Consider the following 13,522-nt stretch of genomic DNA (forward strand, 5'->3'; position numbering starts at 1 on the left):
TTCTGCCCTCCCGCGTCACCCATCCCCCACCCCGGGCCGCCACAACCGCCGCACGCTGCGGGGCGCGGTCCGAGGTCGTCTGCGCTCCGCCTGCCCCGGGGCACCTGGAGGAGGGCACCCGGGGCGCCCGCGCTCAGCGAGTTCCGGACCGGCGCAGGGCCGGGCGGCCGCAGAGCCCAGGTGCCCGGGGGCCGGGCCGCGGGGTGGGGCCGCGCCGGCACGGCGCCGCCCCGCCGGGGATCTGGATGGAGACGCCTGCCGCCCGCGGCTCCGGGCCACCCGAGCCTGACGCAACCGGAGAGCCCGGCGGGCCCCGCTTCCGGGCTGGGGGAGGGCGCGGGCAGGGCCCAGAGCGAGTGCGGCCGAACGGACGGCGAGCGACCGGAGCCGACAGGCCAGGTGGGCGCCGCGCCAGGATCCTCCCCGCTCCCCCGTCCGCACCCCCGGCCCCACTCGCCCCCACCGCCCGCTCCCCTTCGCCTCCCGGCCCCGCCCCGTCGTCTGCGCAGGCTCCGCCCCGTCCCCGTGTCCCGCTCGGCCTCTGCTCCAAGGTCGAGCCTTTGGGAAGTGAGCCTTTTCTCACCAGCCCCCAACCCACGTGCCTCTTCGTGCTTAAGGGCCCAGAAACCCCAGCCCGAGGGCTCCCGCCGCGCCTCCTCCTTTGAAAGGCCTGCTCCAGGCCCTGGGGTCCCTTGCAACCCTGCGCACTGGAACTGGGGAGTGGGGGTCATGAGGCCCTGCAGGACTTGCCCAGCTCTGGCTCCACCCAGGGCCCCTCATGGGCGTGGAACCCTTGTCTTCTCCCCATCCCAGGATGCCCCCCAGGCCTCCCTGCTGACCCACTGCCTCTGTCCAGTGCTCCCAGGACTGCCGGCTGAAGAGTCGCTGCTGGACTCCAGCCCCACCACCATGGGCAGCCCGGAGGGGCGCTTCCACTTTGCCATTGACCGCGGAGGCACCTTCACAGATGTCTTTGCCCAGTGCCCAGGGGGGCACGTGAGGGTCTTAAAGCTGCTCTCAGAAGACCCCGCCAACTATGTGGACGCACCCACCGAGGGCATCCGCCGCATCCTGGAGCAGGTGGCCAGGGCAGAGTGGTGGGGTGGGGAGGGACTTGGGGCCAGAGGCCTGATGGCTGACCACGTGGTTCCCAGGAGGGGGGCATGCTGTTGCCGCGGGACCGGCCGCTGGACACCAGTCGCATCGCCAGCATCCGCATGGGCACCACGGTAGCTACCAACGCGCTGCTGGAACGGCGCGGGGAGCGGGTGGCACTGCTGGTGACTCGCGGCTTCCGAGACCTGCTGCATGTGGGCACCCAGGCCCGTGAAGACCTCTTTGACCTGGTGAGTTCATCACGCCAGCAGGTGGCCAGCTCTGCAGCACATGTTTTCCCTGGAGTGCCGTGGCCCCGCAGGGAGGGCGGTCCTTGGAAGGGTCAGTGCCAGCCCAAGGCCACCAGCTGATAGAGAGGAGGTTCCGGGCACTCGTAGTGGGATGCTGCGTCCCCCTAGCCCTGACTGGTCACGTGTTGTCCTATGCCTGTCTGCCGCTCCGCCCAGTCTTGGACCCTGACCCTCACCCCCACGGTTGGGCTCTGGGAAGGAGCTGCCTTTGTGGGGGTGGGGCAGTTGGCTGCACTCAGAGGCCTGGGGGCAGAGAGCCGCCCCCCGGGGGGCCTTCCTGGGGCCACCCGCTCTGCGCCGCCCTGTCTCACTGTGTCTCCTGGGCCTGTGGACTGGCCTGTTGGGACACATCTGCTCGCCTGCATTGCCCCACCCGTGCAGGGCCCCAGCAGGGCCCCTCAGGCCTGGGACTCCTCTGAGCCTCTGCCTGCCCTCAGGCCGTGCCCATGCCCGAGATGCTGTACGAGGAGGTGCTGGAAGTGGACGAGCGTGTGGTGCTGTATCGAGAGGAGCCAGGTGCTGGGAAGCCCGTGAAAGGTACGGATGCCCGAGTGTTGGGGCGCAGGGCAGCAGGCCCAGATGGGCCTTTGACGGGGCAGCGGCGGGCTTCCCTGCAGGCCGCACAGGGGACCTGCTGGAGGTGCAGCAGCCTGTGGACCTGGGGGGCCTGCGAGGGAAGCTGGAGGGGCTCCTGTCCCGAGGCATCCGCAGCCTGGCCGTGGTGCTCATGCACTCATACACGTGAGTGTGGGCTGGCTGGGGGTGCGGGCGGCAGGTGGGCCAGCGGGTGGGCAGGTAGCTCAGCGGCACTCGGACGCCATCGTAGGTGGGCCCAGCACGAGCAGCAGGTGGGCGCCCTGGCCCGCGAGCTGGGCTTCACACACGTGTCACTGTCCTCGGAGGCCATGCCCATGGTGCGCATCGTGCCCCGGGGGCACACTGCCTGCGCCGACGCCTACCTCACACCCACCATCCAGCGCTACGTGCAGGGCTTCCGCCGTGGCTTCCAGGGTCAGCTCAAGGTGAGGCCCCCCGCCGGCCCGCCCCGGCCACCCCCGCCCTGCGCCGCCCCGCCCCTCACTGCCCACCTGCCTGCCCACAGGACGTGCAGGTGCTGTTCATGCGCTCCGATGGTGGCCTGGCGCCCATGGACTCCTTCAGTGGATCCCGCGCTGTGCTCTCGGGCCCTGCTGGGGGCGTCGTTGGGTACTCAGCCACCACCTACCGGGTGGAGGGTGGCCATCCTGTCATCGGCTTTGACATGGGAGGTATGAGGGCCTGAGGGGGGGGTCCGGGGGAGCCTCAGATGCCGGGCTGGGCAATGTCAGGCATCCAGGTCTGTGGGATGACCCCTCATCACCCCGTCTCCCACCAGGCACGTCTACCGACGTGAGCCGCTATGCTGGCGAATTTGAACACGTCTTCGAGGCCAGCACAGCTGGTGTCACCCTCCAGGCCCCCCAGCTGGACATCAACACCGTGGCAGCTGGTGGGGGCTCCCGCCTCTTCTTCAGGTCAGCCCCATCCCGCACCTGGGCGGACCCCCAGCCCTGCCTCCCAGCCCTGCCTCCCAGCCCACCTCCACCTCCAATTCCCCTCTCCAAAGGTCAGGCCTCTTCGTGGTGGGGCCAGAGTCTGCAGGAGCCCACCCTGGCCCCGCCTGCTACCGCAAAGGTAAGAGCTGGCACGTGCTCTGCCAGTCCCCTTCCCACACGGCCCAGGCCCAGCGACCCCTCCAGCCTCACCCCCACTGCCCGCTCCCGGCGCTCACCTCCAGCCCCACACCGTGCACACCTCCCAGGAGGCCCTGTGACCGTGACGGATGCTAATCTGGTCCTGGGTCGCCTGCTGCCTGCCTCCTTCCCCCGCATTTTTGGGCCGGGAGAGGACCAGCCACTGTCCCCGGAGGCGTCCCGAAAGGCCCTGGAGGCTGTAGCCACTGAGGTCAACAGCTTCCTGACCAACGGGCCTTGTCCGGCCTCCCCACTGAGCCTGGAGGAGGTGGCCATGGGGTTTGTGCGTGTGGCCAACGAGGCCATGTGCCGGCCCATCCGTGCGCTCACGCAGGTACAGCCGCCTTTCCCCTCGCCCAGGGGTGGGGGACAGGATGGGGGAGGGCCGGGCGGGGCAGGGTAGGCCACTGATCCCCTTCTGGCTCCCCAGGCGCGAGGCCACGACCCCTCGGCCCATGTGCTGGCTTGCTTTGGGGGAGCTGGTGGGCAGCATGCTTGCGCCATCGCCCGGGCCCTGGGCATGGACACCGTGCACATTCATAGGTGAGTCTGGGTGTGGTGCGTGTGTCCTCGGGCCGGGGGGCCACTGTGGGAGGCACCCCACCCTTTCGCTGTGCGGTCCCTGTCCCCCTAGGCATAGTGGGCTGCTGTCAGCACTGGGGCTGGCCCTGGCAGACGTGGTACACGAGGCACAGGAGCCCTGCTCCCTGCCCTATGCGCCCGAGACCTTTGTGCAGCTGGACCAGAGGCTGAGCCGCCTGGAGGAGCAGTGCGTGGATGCCTTGCGGGCCCAGGGCTTCCCCAGGTGGGGCTCCGGGGGCTGCCGGGCCAGGTGGAGGGCCTGCCGCACCCGAGCCGCTGCACTTGGGGCCTCTTCGGTGGCAGTCAGGGAGGGGTGGCCTGGGTGTCCTCAAGGGTACCCAGTGCGAGTGCCCTGCCTGTCGCCGCTGCAGGGCTCAGATCAGCACCGAGAGCTTCCTGCACCTGCGCTACCAGGGCACGGACTGCGCCCTGATGGTGTCCGCCCACCAGCACCCGGCCACGGCCCACTCACCCCGAGCGGGCGACTTCGGGGCAGGCTTCGTCGAGAGGTTTGTGAGCTCCGCGTCTTGGGAGCCCTGGCTGGCGTCCGCTGGCCTGGCTGCCCGCCCTGATGGCTCTCCGGGACCTCCGGGTGTGCAGGTACATGAGGGAGTTTGGCTTCATCATCCCTGAGCGGCCAGTGGTGGTGGACGACGTGCGGGTGAGGGGCACTGGCCGCAGTGGCCTTCGCCTCGAGTACGTCCCGAAAGCCCAGAGTGGGCCTCCCCGGGTAGACAAGGTTGGTGGCCCTGCCTGTGCCCGTCCACCCACACCCACTGGGACACGGGGACAGGTGTGGAGGGGGAGACGCAGGGAGGGCACCGGCCCTAGGAACTTCGCTCACCTGACGCCCTCCTCAGACGACCCGTTGCTACTTCGAGGGGGGCTACCAGGAGACCCCCGTGTACCTGTTGGGCGAGCTGGGCGCTGGGCACAAGCTGCAGGGGCCCTGCCTCCTCATTGACAGCAACAGGTGGGCTGAGGGCCGGGGCCACGGCTGCCGGGGCTGGGGTGACCCGTGGGGCCCAGGCTGCAGGAGCCTGAAGGGCTCTCGGGTCCCTTCCTGGTTGGGCTGCTTCTGGGCCTGGGCACGTGGGGTCCCTGCTTGGGAGGGGTGTGTGGCCTGGCTCCTGCAGCCCCTTTGCTGCCCTGCCCGCAGTACCATCCTGGTGGAGCCAGCCTGCCAGGCGGAGGTGACTGACACTGGGGACATCCGCATCTCCGTGGGGGCTGAGGCCCCCGGCACGGTGGGTGCCCAGCTCGACCCCATCCACCTGTCCATCTTCTCCCATCGCTTCATGAGCATTGCTGGTGAGTGGCTTCCACCGTCCTGCTCCCCCGCCCCGCTCCCTGCGGCGCACCAGGCAGGGGTGTGCGGAGAGAAAGCGTGACCCGGGGGAAGGGGCGGAAGCGGAAGGCGTCCTGCGGTGGCACAGGCCCTGGGCAGGGTGGGCGCTCTTCTCCCGGCACCGCGTGGTCTGGGCTCCGCACGGTGAACCCAGGCTCCGAAGCCTGTGCCTCGCACCAGTTTCTTAACCTGCGAAGCAGGGCGTAGGGTTGATGGTGGCGCTGGGCAGGGCTGGGGAGGAAGGGGGTGCCCTTCACGAGTAAGATGTGGCTTGGCCATGGCCTCGCAGTGTCTGGGTGGACCATCGCCTGCTTCGGGTCCTGGGTCCGGGACTCAGAGGCCTTGAAGGCGGTGGGCCCTGCCTCTCCGTACCCTGGGGATGCGCTGTGGATGGGGTGGGGCCAGCGGGCATCTGGTCACTCTGTGTCCCCAGAGCAGATGGGCCGCATCCTGCAGCGCACGGCCATCTCCACCAACATCAAGGAGCGCCTGGACTTCTCCTGCGCCCTCTTTGGGCCCGACGGGGGGCTGGTCTCCAACGCCCCTCACATCCCTGTGCACCTGGGTGCCATGCAGGAGACGGTGCAGTTCCAGGTTCGGCGGGCCCCTCTCCCTGCCCCCCGCCCCTTGCACCGGCCCCCTCTCCACTCTGCACCTGTCTCCTGGCTTCAGATCCAGCACGTGGGGGCTGACCTCCATCCCGGCGACGTTCTGCTGAGCAACCACCCCTGCGCGGGGGGCAGCCACCTGCCAGACCTGACCGTCATCACACCGGTGAGGGTCGCTGCCCAGGTACCTCGGGTGGTAGGGCCGCCGGCGCCCCTGACCGTTGCCCTCACCCCTAGGTGTTTTGGCCGGGTCAGACGCGGCCTGTGTTCTACGTGGCCAGCCGTGGGCACCACGCGGACATTGGGGGCATCACACCGGGCTCCATGCCCCCCCACTCCACCACCCTGCAGCAGGAGGGCGCCATCTTTCTGTCCTTCAGACTCGTCCAGGCGGGTGTCTTCCAGGAGGAGGGTGAGTGGAAATGGATCTGGGGTGGGGCTGAAACACCTGGCCGCTTCGTGCAGCCAGGCTGGGCCGGACACGGGGATGCAGCCCCCACTGCCCCCCTCCCCCCTGGCCTAGGCCAGCCTCCAGGCTGAGGGAGCTGGTCGGTGACCCCCCAGGGTGGTTGCAGATCGCCTCTCAGAGGTGATCAGACGAGCTGAGCTGAGTTCTGCCTGGGTCCAAGGAGGCCTGGAAGGTTTGGGGGTGGGGAGCTGGCCAGGACACCCAAGGGATTGGGTGCAGGAGGGGGAGGAGCCTATTTTAAGGTGGGCGGCTGCTGGTGGCGTTTATGATTTGCACTGGGTTTGCACTGGGTCTGGGGACTGCAGAGCCACGGCGGCACCAGCGGCCAGGGGCTGCAGGCTCTCGGGGCCTGGGTCAGTCACTTGGCAGCCGTGAAGGGCTTCAGCTGGGCCTGAGCTGCCTGTGCACCGGGCAAGCCCCTGCCTGTGTGCAGGGCGCGTGGAGGCTCCTGCAGGCCAGGCAGGGGGCGTGGGGGGGGCAGCCGCTCTCGCCCTCGAAGATGCTGAGCCTCAAGCTGGGAGGCAACGGTGAGGGGGTTTTGGAGGTCAGGGTTGGTAAGTGGTGGGACTTGGGCAGCGGGGAGGGAATCAAGTTTGGACAGCTGTAGGATGGAGGTCCTGGCACTGCAGTTGCCAGGAAGGTGGGACAGAGACTGCAGTGGCACCTGGGGGTCAGGGACAGCTGGTGTGGGAGCCCACGGGGCATCCCAGAGTGAGAACAGGTGAGGTGGGCAGGGTGGAAGGTGGGGTAACAGAGCCATGGGCTGTTGTGGGTGCTGAGAACACGAACAGAGTGACTGAGGCCTGGCTGCTCCCTTGCTCAGTATGGGGTGGGGGCAGAGGGTAGGGGTCACCGAGGGACCTGTGCAGGCATGTCTGGCAGAGGACCCAGTGGCCAGGGAGCCTGAGAGGACCCTGATCCAGACTCAGGAGGGGAGCTTGCCCAAAGCAGGAAGTGGTCCACGGGGCCAGAACCCGTACTGCTGCCCGAGGTGGACGCCTTGTCCAGATCTTTTGGGGGCGGTGGCGGGGCGCACAGGCAGCCATGCTGGCGCTCTTTCAAAACGACTGGCTGTGGCGGTGAGTTCGGGGCCCCAGGGCTGAGGGCAGTGTGAGTGTGGGAGGGTTAAGGGAAGTGGTTTTTCCTGCTGGGAGAGGGGAGGGGTGCCCAGAAAAGGCTGGAGAGTGTGAGCCAGGTGGTGGGGAGGTAGGGCAGGAGAAATGAAGGAGGGAGAGTTTGCTGAGGGAACCTTCCCCCTGCCCTGCCCCCTGCCCCGGGTACCTCCAGCCCACGTGAGATCATGGTCACGGTCAAAGCTGCTTGTCCCATCCTAGGGTGCCCTGGGGCATTGTGGTGTGGGAAGAAGGTTCAGTAGCTGATGGGGGGAAGCTGGGGATTCTCAGGGACCTGGAAGAGCCAGCAGGGTAGTGGGGAGCCAGTGATGGGCCAACATGTGGTCCCCGCAAGTGCCCCAGCAGAGAGGTGCAGCAGGTGTGGAGCAGGGCACCAGGTGGCCCTGGGACTTGGAGTGGCTCAGTGGCGATCCCATCCATTCAGCGGTAACTGAAGCCCTGCGGGCACCAGGCAACATTCCAGGCTGCAGCGGAGCACGGAACCTGCACGACAACCTGTCAGACCTGCGTGCCCAGGTGGCAGCCAACCAGAAGGGCATCCAGCTGGTGGGCGAGCTCATTGGGCAGTACGGCCTGGATGTGGTACAGGCCTACATGGGCCACATTCAGGTGGGCCGGGGGGAAGGAGCAAGCCGGCAGCTCTGTGCCTGCCCCAGGCAGGTGGGCGGAGGTGGGGGGCACCTGGCCCACCTGGAAGGTGGCGCGGCCGTTACTGAACATACTCTCCACCAGGCGAACGCTGAGCTAGCTGTGCGAGACATGCTTCGGGCCTTTGGAACCTCCCGGCAGGCCCAGGGCCTGCCCCTGGAGGTGTCTGCAGAGGACCACATGGACGACGGTTCTCCCATCCGACTCCGAGTGCAGATCGACGTGAGTGAGGTCAGTCTTGGGAGGAAGGGCCTCCCCAGGCATCAGGGCCGTGGCCGCCCGGCTGCTGACTTCTCCCCTCCTCTCTGGCGGGCAGGGTAGCGCGGTGTTTGATTTCAGCGGCACGGGGCCCGAGGTGTTCGGCAACCTCAACGCGCCTCGGGCCATCGCGCTGTCTGCGCTCATCTACTGCCTTCGCTGTCTGGTCGGCCGCGACATCCCACTCAACCAGGTGTGCAAGGGTGTGCTGCGCACACGGACAGCCGGTCAACCCCAAGCCCCACGTCACCCTGAGGGAGCCTGGGGCTAGGTCAGCCCAAGGTCGGACTGATCCTAGGGATGCGTGTGGTGTACCTCCCAACTCTTCTTGAGCGCTGGCCCCTCTCCCCACAGGGCTGCCTGGCACCGGTGCATGTTGTGATCCCTAAGGGCTCCATCCTGGACCCGTCCCCAGAGGCGGCGGTGGTGGGCGGCAACGTGCTTACGTCGCAGCGGGTGGTGGACGTCATCCTGGGGGCCTTCGGGGCCTGCGCTGCTTCCCAGGTGTGGTGGGCCGGTGGGCACAGCTCTGGGGCTGCTGGGGGCGGGGGGAGGGAGGGCTGCAGGCTGCGACCGGCCGAGAGGCGACGCGCCCCCAGCCAGTGCAGCGGCCATTTGTCCCCGCCAGGGCTGCATGAACAACGTGACCTTGGGCAACGCCCACATGGGCTACTACGAGACGGTGGCGGGCGGCGCGGGCGCGGGCCCCGGCTGGCATGGGCGCAGCGGTGTGCACAGCCACATGACCAACACACGGATCACCGACCCCGAGATCCTGGAGAGCAGGTGAGCGCTGCAGGAAGGGGTGGGGCTGAGGAGCCGGGCCTGGGGTGGAGCGGGGGCGGGGCAGGCTGGGCTGAGACCCTGGCCCCGCGCAGGTACCCAGTTATCCTGCGCCGCTTTGAACTGAGACTGGGGTCTGGGGGGCGCGGCCGCTTCCGGGGCGGCGATGGTGTTATCCGCGAGCTGCTTTTTCGTGAGGAGGCGCTACTGTCAGTGCTGACCGAGCGCCGCGCCTTCCAGCCTTATGGCCTTATGGGTAAGTGGCTCCCTTCCCCTCTCCCCCCAGCCCATCACGGCCGTCAGTTCCCCACCCACCTCCTGTCCCATCTACCCCCCTATTCCCCCACCAACTCCCCACGCCTCTCACTTCCTTGCCTCCTGGGCCACTCCTACCTTGCCTCTTCTTGCAGGGGGTGAGCCCGGAACTCGTGGCCTAAACCTACTGATCCGGAAGGGCGGCCGGACAGTGAATCTGGGTGGGAAGACCTCAGTGCTCGTGTCCCCGGGGGTAAGGACTGCGGCCTGGCCTGTCCCATCCCCGCCCCCACCCCCAGCTGCCCTCATCCCACAGAGTGAATGGAGTTGCACAGATAACTAGAGACGGAGTTTAATTTGGCTCCTGAAGGATGGGGGCTGCAGACTCTGGGGTCCCAGCTGGCTGCTGTGGCTGCACTGCCCCGCCGGGGATGGGATGGCGGCAGGAGACAGGCAGAGCCCATCCCCACACTGAACCTCCCCTCTGCCCCACAGGATGTGTTCTGTCTCCACACACCAGGCGGCGGGGGCTATGGGGACCCAGAGGACCCCGCCCCTCTGCCGGCGTCGCTCCTGCAGCCCCTAGCCTTCCCTGAGCGGGGCAGCGTCTATGAGTACCGCAGGGCCCAGGAGACTGTGTGAGAGAGGGCCCCGCACAATAAAGATTCCTGAAGTCGTCCTGTTCCAGTGGCGGCTGGCCAGGCTCACGTTCTGTGTCCCTGTCTGTCTTTCCACCCGTGCTGGCACCTGTCTCCTCCGTACCTGCCTTAGGAGGGCTTGCAAGTCCCACCGCCGGGTGGTCCGTAAGCCCCACCAGGGTGGTGCTGAATGTCACCCGTTCCACCTCTTGGGGGCAGGAGTCAGGTTGAGGGGTCGCCCCAGCGCCAGCAGGCCCAGCACCCTGAGCTCTGGCACGTACTGGGCTCAGAACGCCTCCGGGTCCTCCTCGGTAGGTGACGTAGTCCGGGCGCCGGCCCGCCAGTGCTCAACCGGGCGGCCTCCCCTGGGAGGGCCTGCCAGGGAGTGGCGGCGCCCTTCCTCCTTTCCAAGGCCCTGAGGAGGGTGGCAGTGTCACCAAGGTCAGGGCATCCCTCCTTCCGGGCGTTGCCTGGCCCCCAGGTAGCCACTCACCTCAGCATCTCCGCGGGGCAGGCCACGGAGTGGCGGAGATTGCAGGATCTCAGCAGCGTTCCTGGGGAGGGCGGAGGACGGTGGGGAGAGGCGGTATCAGTGGGAGCCTGGCCCGCGAGCCCGCCCTAGGTCCGTCCGCCCCCAACCCCGGCGCGTCCCCGGCCGGCGGCGGTCCCGGAAGCGGCTGAACAGCTGGTGCCGCTGCTCCCGCGCGTGGGCTGCGGAGCGGCCGGCGCTCGGTGGGCGGGGCCGCCCGCCCGCCCCGCTGCAGCCTCTTCTCACCTAAGCGCGCAGTTGTCGAAGTTGTGGTCACCCAGGCGCACACTGAAGGCCACGGCCTCGTCACTTTGGCGGCTCTCAACCTCGGACAGCTCGGCCCAGTCCAGCAACAGCGTCAGCTGCGTGCGGCGCAGGAGCCCGTCCTCTGCGGGGCGGGGTGGGTTGGAGGGGAGGGACGGGGAGGGAAGGAAGGCTCAGTCCGAGGTGCCATTCTGCCTCCTGGACACCCAGCTGCGCCCGCGCCTTCCCCCGCCCCGCCCGGTCCCGATCTGTGAGCCCACCAGCACTCGAAGGGACTGGCGGCGCCTGGGGCAGTGAATAAACGGTGGGGGGAGGGGAAGTGCAGACAAGGATTGGGACTCCGCGCAGAGTGAGGGGGGGCGGCCCGCCCACGAGCCTACGAGCAGCCAGTCGGGCTCACCGCTCGGCGAATGCAAATGCGTGCAGTGCAGGAAAGCCCACGACGTGGCGCCCGTCCGGGATGCCCAGCTGCGCTTGGGGACCTTCGCGCGTTCGACCCCATGCCCCGCCCCCTTCCGGGTTCCGGATCGCCGCGGCCGGTGGGCGGACACCTGTGCAGAAAGTAGTCCCTTGGAGGCCAGCGCATCCTCGCAACGTGCGTGAGGAAGGACTGGAAATCTGCGCGTAGCAGCGGGTAGCGCGAGGCCAGCAGCAGCCCGCTGCCCAGCAGCTTCAGATGTAGCCCGGGCTGCAGGCCGAATGTGCCACGTCGTACGACACCGGGCCCAGATTGGGTGCCAGGCGGCTCAGCAGGCGTCGCTCTGCGCGAAGATGGAACACGTCTTGCAGGCACATGAAGTCCAGCCTCGCTGGCACGGCGCCTATCAGCACCCCTCACGGCACCCCTGCACTGGCCAACTGCAGCCGGTAGCCCCATAGGGCGAATGCCGCAGGCCGGCGAGCAGCACGGCGCCCACGGTCTCGGCCCGCCGCTGGTTGTGCGCCAGCCGGTCGGGGAGCAGGCACAGGTTGACGCCGAAGAAGCTGAAGCTGCGCGCGGGCTCAATTGGGGGGGCGCCAGGGCGTGGGGGGCGCCCAGCACTGCGGAGGGGGCTGGTAGCAGAAGGGACGGCGCCAGGCTTGCAGCAGCAGGTCCGGCAGTGCCACAGGCAGGCCGACAAGCAGCAGCAGCGACAGAGCCGCTCCGGCGCCCGCTGCGGCGCTCAGCCAGATCTGGTCGCTCGGGCGTGCGGCCGGCGCCCAGCAGCCCAGCAGCTGGTCCAGGGCCCAGCAGGCCGAGAAACGTAGCGCGCGGGCCAGGCCGGGGAGAGCGTGCAGCACAGGGTGCGGGAAGGGTGAGGGCCGTAGGGCGCAGGGCGTCGGGGGCCAGTCGGGCGGGCATGGCGTGGCGCGCGGGGCTCTTGGTAGCAAGTCTCTCCGACGACTCACTGGCTTCCAGCGTGCGAGTCGACTCGTTCGTGCGTGCCCGGGTGCTGCAGGGGAGTCACAGGGGTCAAGGCCACGTGGCACAACTTGTGCGCGGAGGCGGCAAGGCGCTGAGCCCCCGCGAGCCTGGGGGTATGGGCACAGGCGGAGCCACCCGGGAAGCCGCCCTCTCCTCACCCGCGCGGAACCTCGGCGGCGGTTGGAGAACAAAAGGGAAAGCGAAAGAGACCCTAGTCCCGCCCCAGATCCTTCTCGCCCCGCCCTCCCCTGAAAGCCGCAGGGAGAACCCCCAGACCCGCCCGATGGGAGCGACTTCTGGGTGCAGCCCACACGAAGTGGAGCGCGACACTTTTTAATGCGGGCCGGCGCAGCGACAGGGAGTGGAGCGCGATGCGCGCTGCCTCCCCCTCTCCCTCCTCCCGCGAGTCAGAGCGTAATGGCCCCGGCGCTCCCGCTGCCCAGACTGCGGGATCTACCCCACCCCGACCTGCTTCCCCCAAGTCCGAGGAAGGGGCGGACTCGGAGAGGCCTCACCAGCCACCGGCTCAGCGCCGGGCACCGCCCATAGTGGAGGCGGCTCTGTGACCCTCCCCCAAGAAGCTTCCAATCTGGGGGAAGGGCTGTTGGTTCGGCCCCGCGCAGCAGACCGGGCCGCCGGGGCACGCGAGCCAGGTGGAAGCCAGCTCTGCGTCCACGGAGCCTCTTGCACCCGCTCTGCTGCATCCCAGGACCGAGCCGCCTCCCGCTTGCTCAGGCGCTGCCCTGCCCTCCACCTTCCTAATTCGAGCTGTGAACCAGTTCCTAGAGCTCTTAAGGTTGTCTCTTAAATTGCCCTGAAGTTTGGGCCAGGGCTGCCCTTCACACCTACAGACATGGAGGAGAAGGGGCTTCTGCTCTCCCCCCCAGCCCCCAATTTTCCAGAAATCCCCGATACCCTTTACGAATCAAGAGCTGGTGCTGGGTGTGCTCGTTGCCGTGGGTTTGTCGTATTGCTAAGCCTTCTCGGCAGGCAGAGCTGGAAGGTCTGCATGTGTAGCTCTCTAACATGTCTACACACAGAGGCCTTCCCTGCCTCTCCCAGGGCTCTGGCTTCATCTCCTGAAGTAGCAGCCCGGCAGTGAGGGGAGCAAGCAGACGGAGCCCTGGGGCCGAGCACCCCAGCACGCGCTACACCCCTCTCCGCACCCCTCGCTGGTTGCTGACGTGATTCCCCTGCTTGAACCCAGACCCAGGGGCTCCTCTGTTCACTTGCGGTCCTCAGGCTGGCAGGCAGCGGTGCTTCCAGAGCCTCCTTGACTGGGGTCCGCATCCCCACCACCTCCCCCTCTTCAGGCAGGCCCTCTGCTCTGCCCCACGCTGCTCTCCTCTCCTCACGCACGTCCTGAAGGGACCAGCATCCTGGCCTGCACCCCTCTGCATCCCGCACTCTCCCTGAGCCCTTCCCGCTCCGAGTCTCTAGGTCACCTCCAGGAATCCCACCCC

The 13,522-nt window shown here is 68.3% G+C and overlaps 2 protein-coding genes and 1 pseudogene across 8 annotated transcripts; 1 reads left to right on the forward strand and 2 right to left on the reverse strand.

The window, feature by feature from the left end:
* Positions 1 to 243: 243 nt before the first annotated feature.
* On the forward strand, positions 244 to 9,930 carry OPLAH (5-oxoprolinase, ATP-hydrolysing). Of its 7 annotated transcripts, XM_067712603.1 has the most exons (27): positions 245 to 399; positions 857 to 1,080; positions 1,155 to 1,346; positions 1,844 to 1,943; positions 2,024 to 2,147; positions 2,233 to 2,428; positions 2,509 to 2,674; positions 2,782 to 2,920; positions 3,013 to 3,080; positions 3,208 to 3,473; positions 3,570 to 3,682; positions 3,774 to 3,944; positions 4,093 to 4,230; positions 4,322 to 4,460; positions 4,582 to 4,694; positions 4,881 to 5,032; positions 5,503 to 5,663; positions 5,742 to 5,843; positions 5,915 to 6,089; positions 7,704 to 7,888; positions 8,012 to 8,158; positions 8,244 to 8,378; positions 8,540 to 8,689; positions 8,814 to 8,971; positions 9,064 to 9,224; positions 9,379 to 9,476; positions 9,719 to 9,930. In XM_067712603.1, the coding sequence occupies exons 1-27, from the start codon at positions 246 to 248 to the stop codon at positions 9,863 to 9,865; spliced, it is 4,074 nt and encodes a 1,357-aa protein (XP_067568704.1). In that variant the 5' UTR covers position 245; the 3' UTR covers positions 9,866 to 9,930. The 7 variants fall into 7 exon arrangements, with proteins under 7 accessions (XP_067568703.1, XP_067568707.1, XP_067568701.1 ...); XM_067712602.1 differs by having other exon boundaries at positions 244 to 399; positions 7,704 to 8,149; XM_067712601.1 differs by having other exon boundaries at positions 7,704 to 8,158.
* Positions 9,560 to 12,763, reverse strand: LOC137210695 (uncharacterized). The gene is made up of 6 exons (XM_067712756.1): positions 12,575 to 12,763; positions 12,218 to 12,270; positions 12,044 to 12,087; positions 10,637 to 10,778; positions 10,355 to 10,415; positions 9,560 to 10,276 (listed from the first exon to the last, which is right to left on the reverse strand). The coding sequence occupies exons 1-6, from the start codon at positions 12,761 to 12,763 to the stop codon at positions 10,148 to 10,150; spliced, it is 618 nt and encodes a 205-aa protein (XP_067568857.1). The 3' UTR covers positions 9,560 to 10,147.
* LOC137210656 (sphingomyelin phosphodiesterase 5-like) lies at positions 10,828 to 11,995 on the reverse strand (annotated as a pseudogene).
* Positions 12,764 to 13,522: the final 759 nt, after the last annotated feature.

This window comes from Pseudorca crassidens, chromosome 17 (assembly GCF_039906515.1).
Source record: "Pseudorca crassidens isolate mPseCra1 chromosome 17, mPseCra1.hap1, whole genome shotgun sequence".
In the NCBI taxonomy this organism is placed as follows: Eukaryota; Metazoa; Chordata; class Mammalia; order Artiodactyla; family Delphinidae; genus Pseudorca; species Pseudorca crassidens.